This window comes from Papilio polytes, unplaced genomic scaffold (assembly GCF_000836215.1).
Source record: "Papilio polytes unplaced genomic scaffold, Ppol_1.0 DF823901.1, whole genome shotgun sequence".
Classification (NCBI taxonomy): Eukaryota; Metazoa; Arthropoda; class Insecta; order Lepidoptera; family Papilionidae; genus Papilio; species Papilio polytes.
Genome location: NW_013525303.1, coordinates 1,019,519 through 1,029,097, shown reverse-complemented (window position 1 = coordinate 1,029,097; position 9,579 = coordinate 1,019,519). Strand labels below are relative to the sequence as shown.

At 33.5% G+C, this 9,579-nt stretch overlaps 1 protein-coding gene across 2 annotated transcripts in view; it reads left to right on the top strand.

Annotated features, from left to right (window-relative positions):
* Positions 1 to 824: 824 nt before the first annotated feature.
* LOC106102835 (lipase member H-B-like) overlaps positions 825 to 9,579 on the top strand; it is a 10,795-nt gene continuing 2,040 nt past the window's right edge. The window contains exons 1-4 of one of the 2 annotated variants that reach the window (XM_013282427.1): positions 825 to 936; positions 7,585 to 7,712; positions 8,203 to 8,352; positions 9,309 to 9,462. In XM_013282427.1, coding sequence (XP_013137881.1) covers positions 929 to 936; positions 7,585 to 7,712; positions 8,203 to 8,352; positions 9,309 to 9,462 — 440 coding nt within the window. In that variant the 5' untranslated portion in view covers positions 825 to 928. Of the gene's footprint in view, positions 937 to 1,046; positions 1,077 to 7,584; positions 7,713 to 8,202; positions 8,353 to 9,308; positions 9,463 to 9,579 lie in introns of those variants that run through there. The other variant, XM_013282428.1, reaches the window with a different exon arrangement.

Below are 9,579 nucleotides of genomic sequence, written 5' to 3'. Positions count from 1 at the left end.
AAAAAAAAATATAAACTGAGTAGCCTATGTGTTCTTCTGGACTATCCTTTAATTCTATACTAAATTTTAACGTAATCCGTTCAGCGGTTTTGGCTACAAACTCTAACAAACATCCATCCATCTAAACTTTCACATTTATAATATTAGTAAGAAGTCAGATATAATATTATTAAGATATGAAAGTTTAGATAGATGGATGTTTGTTAGTCTTTATAGCCTAAACTGCTGAATGGATTTCGATTAAATTCGAGACAGATGTAAAAAATAGTAGGAGAGCACATAGGATACTTACTTTTTTAAAATTCTATGCGAACAGAGTCACTGTGGAAAGCCAGTTAGATAAATATGTGATGCCAATAATTATTATAGATAAGACGAAATATAATTTAAAACCCTGTAATTTGCCATTCTAAAGATCAAGGTATTTAAGTAGAAGCCGTTTTTATTCCTTTTAAATCCTTCCAAGGTAACTTCTGGGGAAGTATCGATTAAATTCCTATATATATATATATATATTTTTTCTAACGGATGTAAAAATGTTGTCGACCTCTGGTTTACTCGCAGACGGTCTGTGCATCTTTGTCCTTAAACTTGGCAATATCGACCGACAGTCGGAGCAAACACGACCACACTCATTGACGTGATTGTAAATAATTTATCGTCGTAAATCGATATTGTTTTATTCGAATCGATTTTTGATACTGGCAGTTGTATTTTTTTCTTAATAGACTTTAAGTGATTTAAAAATATTCAAATTTGGAATCGTTTTGTAATAGACGTTTTTGTTAGTGTTTTGTTTGTTTTTTATAGTCATTAAAATTATTTAGTTGTTTTATTTTTTTTTTGTAAAAATGTTAAAATTCAGGGTAGTAAATTATTATTAAGTGTTTAGTAATTAGTGTCAAGTTTATCAAACTAAGGAAGTTTAATGGTTTCGTGAGTAAATTATTAGTTTATTATTGTGATTATTTTGGTATAGTTAAATAATTTTATTATGGAAATAGTTGTATCATAGTTTTTTAACATATACTTAGCTTTAGTCCCGTGACTCGGTCCGCGTGGAATTAAAAACAAAAGTGAGTAGCCTATGTGTTCTTCCATACTATTTTGTACATCTACACCAAATTTTATCGATCCGTTCAGCCATTTACAAACTCTAACAAACATTCATCCATCCATCTAAACCTTCGCATTTATAATATTAGTAAGATCTAATCTGAAGCACAAAGCTAAGTCGAAAAAAGGTCGTTAGAAATCTTATGTTCATGTTTCTCGTGTTGTTATTTTTATAAAATGACATCATCATCATCCACTTGCCCTTATCCCTTAAGGTGGGTCGGCACAGTATGTGCTGCTCTTCCATACATCTCTATCAGCCGTCATATCTGAATCCACTCCTTTCTTAAGCATATCTTCTTTCACACAATCCATCCATACTTTCTTCGGTCTTCCTTTGTAGCCATCCACATTCAATCTCAACACTTTCTGGTTTATGTCCCCATCATTTCGTCATTTTTAATTTTTATAAAATGACATAAGAATTAAAAAGTTATCAATTCACATAAAAAGTATTAAGAGTAAAGTAAGGTTGACAAAAGATATTTAGTTATACATTTGTTAATGGTAAAAATTTGTATATTTAATTCAGATTGATCAAATGGGAAATTAATTATAATCCACTTGTATCGTACTCAGATATGTTTGATTCACCTTCGCATCATCAGCTCAAGTTAACAAACATCCATCCATCTAAACTTTCGCATTTATAATAATCATAAGACTAGCTGTTCCCATGCGACTTCATGCGTATAAAATTATAAAAAAATCATTTTTTTGTTTCCATTTGTCAAATTATCAATTGCAAATGTCAAATAACATGACATGACAACCTTGCTTCCTTGATGTTGACAGCAACTTATATTCTCTTTCCCACATTAGGGTTTTATCAAAATATTTAACCCTAAGTTTAATGGCGTGAAAATATATCGCCTAAAGCCTGACGTAAGTGTAGGGCTTTTTATTAAAGAGTTATTCAAAAATATGCTGTGATTGCTGACATCTTAGGCAACAAAGATGTTTGTGTTTACGCTTTATTATAATAGTATAGATAAATACTAGTACAGTATTGTATTTTCCATGGTCAAAATGAAGTATGTGCTTAAATTTCTAAGTCACTTTTATCCTGATAGGGGGCGATATGAGTGTTGAAATCGGTGACCACACAATCTCTTAAATGTTTCGTCCTATGTCCTCAGATCTACTTTTACAAGTTATGGAACAGGTTTTTTTTTAGCTATAAAATGATCTAAAAAGATGCAATAGCTTAGAAAATTATTCCACTAAGTTGTTTATTTTGTTATTTTTTTTAAGAGGAAATCTTCTTTGGCATTTTAAAAATACTAGTGTTTAGTCCGCGATTCCGTCCGCGTGGAATAAAATAAAAACAAAATTAAGTAGCCTATGTGTTCTTCCAGACTATCCTCTACATCTATCCAAATTGTATCGAGATTCGTTCGGCAGTTTAGACTACAAAATTTGCTAATTCCGTTTTTTTTTTGAACTAGTTGTTGGGTCAGACTTCGTTCTGACTAAATTAGGTATCATAAAAACTGTGACGTGAAATGACTGATTAAAACATAATTTAATGATTATTAATCAGAGATTTTAAAATTCATATAAATACCAAGGTTGAATTTTGCGACCTTTTATGTATTCAAATCGATTATGTTTGCTAACTTAACTATTAACTTTGTGTCGTTTACTGTTTGTTTATACGAAAATGTTGACAAACATGTTTATAGTTATATATTACCTTTTAAAAAACTACCGGTATTTCTATTATCAGGAAGATATTAACGCAAAAATTAAAGTAATGCTTGACTTTTAAAATAGATACGGTATTTGAATTGCATATTTTATTGTTTAGATACATATAATAAAATTAGAGTGTCTGTTTGTAATATTAAAAGTTTCGTATAACGAAAAAAAGCACTTAAAAAAATTTTTGTCTGTCTGTCTGTCCGCAAGCAGCACTTGTTCCGGGTAATCTCCGGCTGGGCTGATTTCGTCCGAGCTTTCACTGAAGGGTACCTGACAGGCACATTATAGGCTACTTTTTATCTTAATGTTGTGTGGACCAAGTCGCGGGAAACAGCTGGTAGACAATAAAAGATTATTTTATGTTATAATTAAAATACGGACCACGGCTAGATTATAATAATTTACAATATATTTACTTTATCGCTTCCTACATTCGGAATCTACGTAAATATTATACAAAATTCTAATACAAATATAGCCGATGACGTTACGTAGAGGTTCTCAGGAATATTCGTGATAGATCCTGGTTCGTTAACGTAGCTCCTGAACTTGCCAATTTCTTTATTTTTTTATGAGCGCGTACTCAACTTTGACAAAACTGCACTGTTTAGTCTAGATTTTATTACTATGAGCTTATATGGAGAGCATACTACTCGATTTTTAGTTGTGCAACTAAACAGTTGAATTGGCTGCGAAACAATCGACAATTTGTTGTAAAAAAAACATTATGCGATAGTCGATTGTCCGAATAAGACCGAGAAATTGAATATAGATTTAAAAGTAGGTTTACCAGGTCTTTTTTTTTATTTTGTAAAGATACCTAATTGTAGTTAAAAATTGTTAAAACCGTCTTTTCACCCGTAAAGCGGATAATTTGAAGTAGATATAGCAATTAATATATTTCCACGAAGTCTTCACCATGACGATATGTTCCTTTTAATGACTAAATTGCCTTAATTAAGTATGCCATTAACTAAATGTTTCGCCATTCAATCAAATGTCATAACTTGAGCTGTTATTATAATTAAAAAAGTATATATATTTAAGCATAATGCGAAAATAAACGGAACAGTGTGCGCGGTTCCTCTTACATTCGGTTCCACCTAGCTCAGGTTTGTTTCTGTTTTCTTACGCTTTCGTACTTTGTTGCCGGAGGCCCAACTTTAGTCCCTTTCCTTCCCACCCTTTTTCTCATAAGGATGGGATGGAAAAGGAACATGGATTTGACGGTGGAGGAAATGCATAGGAAGAAGAAATATCCTCTTTATGTGCGTTTCCTCCTCCGTCGATTAAGCCATTGCGAATGTCTATGGGCAGCGCTCGCTGCGCCACTTTGGCGGATTCATGTGGCCGCTTGCTCGTTTGTTATCTTATAATATAAAAAAATACCATCTTTATACGAATAAATTCATGCTTTTATTATTATTAATAAAAAAAGAGAGCATCAAACATTATTTATTTGTACTTACGAGGTTTGCTTTTAGCTTAATTCCGTTGAATAAATATTTGTGTTACGTTTGGAACTCGTTTAAACGTGGAGGTCGAGTAAACAAAGCTAGTATTTGCTATTTGTATTATAGAATTTAATGTATTAATAACTGTTATTGAATGAATTACCATTTCATTAGTTGTTATACCTATACTAATATAATAAAGCGTGAAACATACACTACTTTGTGGCGTAAGATGTCAGCAATCACAGCATCTTTTTGAATTCTTATTTTTAATAAAAAGCCTTAAGTTATAAATATCACGCTATAAAACTTAGGGGGTAAATAAATTGGAAAAATATCTCCATGTGGGAAAGGGACCATAAACTACAAGCTGACAACATTAAGGAAGCAAGGTTATTATGGTAACGGTAATTTTGACGTTTTCAATTGAGAATTTGACAAATGTAAATAAAAATTAAAGTTTTTTTATAATCCCATGCGGATGAAGCCGCACGTGAATAGCTAGTCTTTAAAGAAAATAATAATCAACGTTTGAATTATTAACTTCTACATTATTTTATTTGTGTATCGAAGATCATACGAGAAATCTTTGAAAAATGATAGAAAAACAGTCTTATATGTAGATTTTCTTCCGTTAAAACCCATGGTAGTCATGTTCTCAACTACAGTTAATGATTTACAGATCAGCACACCGTTAACCGCAGATTAGTGAACTAATTCGCAGCTTAGCTCAATTTGTACCAAGTATATTTATTATCTGCGTTTCGTATTATGAACTGTATATCACCAGGTAGCTCGCGGCTTGTCGGCCTTCACAATTATAGCATCGCGTTAGCCGCGAGCTACACAGTTGATCTATAGCTCAATGCTTTAAACGCGTTGATCTATGGAGAGCAAAGTGTCACATCTCTTAGGCCATCCTCAAGTGCGATTATCCTGTTACCAAAGGAACTGACTTTAGACTTTGATATCGCAAAGCATGTCATGTACAGCTAGCAGAATAAATTAATAGACCGGTTCTCGTCACTATTAAAAACTAGATAATTTATTACGAATTAGGTACAATTGCTTATTGATGAGTGAGTTATAAAAAAACTATGTTTTTATTCTTCAGTTGACGTGCATCAAGTAGATTATGAGCTGGTAATAGTTTTTTTATTACATTTCTTACATTCAGTATGTAAATGATTTTTTTTTAAATATTATAAGTGCGAAACTTTGGACGGACATTTGTTAGAGTTTGTAGCCTAAACGGAAATTATCTGAATGAAATCTTCCATTGATGTATACTCTAGAAGAACACCTAGGCTACTTTATATTGTTTATTTTTAACTAGCTTTCGCCTGACTCCGTCTGCGTGCAATTAAAAAAACACAAGTGAGTAGTTTATGTGTTCTTCCAGACTATCCTCTACATCTTTGCGAAATTTCATCAAGATCTGTTCAGCCGTTTAGGCTACAAATTCTAACAAACATCCATCCATCCATCCATCCCTTTCGCATTTATAATAATAGGGAGACCGGAAAGTAATGTCGCTTTTTTGATATTAACTTCTAAGCCGGATCTGTCTGGCATTGTTGTGGTGCAGAACGTGTTTGGTTGGCAATTTTATATTAAATTATTTGGAAATAAACAAGTGATAATAACTTTAAAAATACTTTGTACACTTTCGAAATACACTATGAGCTAATAAAAGATAAGCAAATATATGCACAGAAACGACAATACTTTCCGGTCCCCCTAATATTAGTAAGATACACGTGGACGGCGTCGCTGACGTAACTAATATTGAAATAATACGTTATTTTTTAAAATAAAACGGTATTTGTTTCGATTAAAATACAACTTTGTTTTCTTGATTTATTTCCTTTTGTACTATTTTCTAATTTCAAACAAAACTATACCAAAACAAACCCATCTGCAAACACTAAGCACGTTTTATTTATGATGGAAGTTTCAGAATGTATGTAAAATTTCCACATGCTGTTTCCCAAAGCTTTTACACTTAGTTGCATTTTAAAGGATGCATTTTTGATTTATGACTGGAATTAAAAAACTTTTACGGGGCGTTATTTATTACTAAGTTTTATGCCTTTACGTGAATATCTTCGAGTTAAAAATATAAGAGAATATTACATACTGTACTCGTATATCTGCCTTTTTGAATACTAGTTTGGTCGTCATCTACGTCTATCTAATACGGGTTAACTTCACACATATCTTTAAATTTCTTCGCATATTCTTCGGCATAAGTCCCAACTTTTGTCCCTTGTCCTTCCCACCCTTTTTTATAAGTAAAGTATAGGAAAAGAATGTGGATTTTAAGGTGGAGGGAGACGCATAGAAAGGGGCAGTATCCTCTTTATGTGCGTCTCCTCCGTCGATCAAGGGTAGGCAACGCATCCGCTCTTGCGAATGTCTGTGGCAGTGGTCGCTTGCTCGTTTGCCAACTAATAATATAAAAAATATATATGCAGGCATCACGATGTTTCCCTTCACCGTAAGAACGTCGGATAAATGTACATATGATAAACAAAAAACATATGGATATCTGTCGGGATTCGAACCCAGGAACTGAATTTAATTTATTTTAACCTTTATTTAACACGATCTTATTTCTACACTTATTATTCTCCGTACAGTCTTCTCACATCACGACTATCATTTACATATTCAAGCATCGTATTGAATCGGAAATAAGCAGAGCATATAATTATATTACGTAAACTATGAGTGTTGGTATATGAGATGTGTGGAAAGAATTTTAATTCGAAAGAAATATTTTTCATAGAATTTAAAAGTTAGTTTACAATTGTACTGTTATAGTATTTAAAAAAAAAAAATATAATAAATATTTAATTCTAATATTAAGAAAATGATAGATTTAGGGCCTGTCCCACAATTCTTGTAAATTTTTAGATTACAATCTGTCGTGTTAAATATGTGCATTGACGTCACTTTAATATCTGAGCCTCTATCAGCCAGTGGTGGGACACGCTCTTAGTGTTTTATTTGAAGACTAGCTGTTCCAGTGCGGCTTCATCCGCATAAAATGTCTGCTTCCTAGATATTGGCAGCTTGTAGGTTATGGTCCCTTTCAATCATGAAGGTTTTTTCCAATTTATTTACCCCCTAAGTTTAATAGCGTGAAAATATATAGCCTAAAGCGTGTCGTTAGTGTAGGGCTTTTTATTTAAGTAAGAATTTTTCTAAAATTTGCTATGGTTGCTGACATCTTACGCCACAAAGTAGTGTGCGTTTATGCTTTAATATATTAGTATAGATATTAAAATAAATTTTATTATTCTAGGATGGCGAGAGAGGAAGTGATTGGCTACATCTATGTGATCCTCATTCTTTTGGTGTTCGGTGTAGTTACTGGCGATGAGTACACTCCAAGTCCTAATATCGGGTACCCAGCGGGATTGGTACCGAACTGTGAGTCTCTATTATTCTATACTAGCTTTTGACCGTGACTCCGTCCGTGTGGAATTAAAAAAACAAAAGTAAATAGCCTATGTGTTCTTCAAGGTTATCCTCTACCCGTTCAGCCGTTTAGGCTACAAACTCTAACAAACATCCGTCCATCCATCCTTTCATCTAAACTTTCACATTTATAATATTAGTAAGATAGCAAATGATGTCCAATTTACAAGTGTTTATTTATCGTCTATATGAAATCGTATGTTATATTATATTTTATATGTATTTAGGGTGATAACATATAGTTTTTTTCTACCAGTCTTTGCCAGATTTCGTCTGTGTGAAGTTAAAAAAGTTGCAGTTAAGTATAGTTAAGTAGTCTATGTGTATTCCTAGACTTATGTTTTATATCTGTTTCAATTTAATCGTTTAGGAGATATATCATACATCATTCATCCAAACTTTCTCATATAAAATTTTCTTAGTATAAAAATAATTTTGACAGGTCCAGGAGTTCTAAAGAATGCAACTATCAGTCCAAAGAAATTACAAATGTTAAGGATACTGGTGCATAAAGTGATTAACGGCAAAGTTCATAGATCGGACTATCCAATTACTGGAGCAGCGAAGTCACTTGCTAAAGATAAATTAGTAGGTAAGGATTAAATTTAACAAAGAATATCTTTTTTTTTATAATATAAGGTGGCAAATGAGCAAGCGGCCTGAATCCACCGAAATGGAAAGTGACCGCAGCCCATAATCATCCACAATTGCAGATGCGCTGCCTACCCTTAATTGCAGATGCACATAATGATGACATTTCCCCTTCCTATGCGTCTCCTCCACCGTCAAATCCACTTTTCTTTTCCATCCTTTCCTCTTTAGAAAAGGGTGGAAAGGAAAAGGGACTAAAATTAGGGCTCCGGCACCACACTCATCAGACGAAACGCGGAATAGCTTCCACTTCACGCCTGCTTTCTGTGTGGTCGTGGTATTACTGGGGGCGAACCGGGCCATTTGAGCGAAGATGTTAAAGCGGGCTCTACCACTGTCTATTTTATGAAAACTATCACAAAACATACATTGTTTCATGCAATTGTGATATTTATAACATGAACTGGAATTGCATTTATGTCAGTACAGTAGGGTAGTAACGCTCAGCAACTGGACTGGCAATCGACTTGTGTAGTTTAACTACCGAAGCCAGTATGTCCATACAAAATGTAACTGGCCGTTGCGATTGCGACTATCCATGTGTAAAGGTATTATTGAAAGATGCTGGTAGAAAATAATGTATACGAAAAACAAAAAGATAAAATGATTGTGTGAAAGAGGATATGCTTGAAGGGGTGAATTAAGATATGACGGCTGAGAGATGTATGGAAGTGCAGCACTGTGCAAAGACAAGGGATAATGATAATAAAATGTTAAGAACTTTGACTAAACTATCGCACAAGTGTTATGCGATTTTTGATTGTTTCGGAGCCAATTCAACTGTTTAGCTGCACAACTAAAAATCGAGAAATGTGCGCTACATATAAGCTCATACGAATCACAGTAAGAGAGAGAGAGAGAGAGAGAGCACACTCTAATTCAATTATTTCCTTCCAGATTTCAAAAACAAAAAGACTGTATTCTACATCGGTGGTTTCGTCGACAGTGCTTACTTTCCGTTCAGCCAAGCGATGGGGACGGTCTACTCGAGACGTGGCTACAATGTGCTGCTCTCAGAAACATTCCAATTTCTCACCTACATATATCCCAAGTGAGTATTCTGAATGCTTCTACATGGTAAATAAGAACATTTAATTGAAAATCTACGACTTTTCAAATTACACTAGCGATCAGCCCCGGCTTCGCACAGGTCTAATGGTTTAATTTG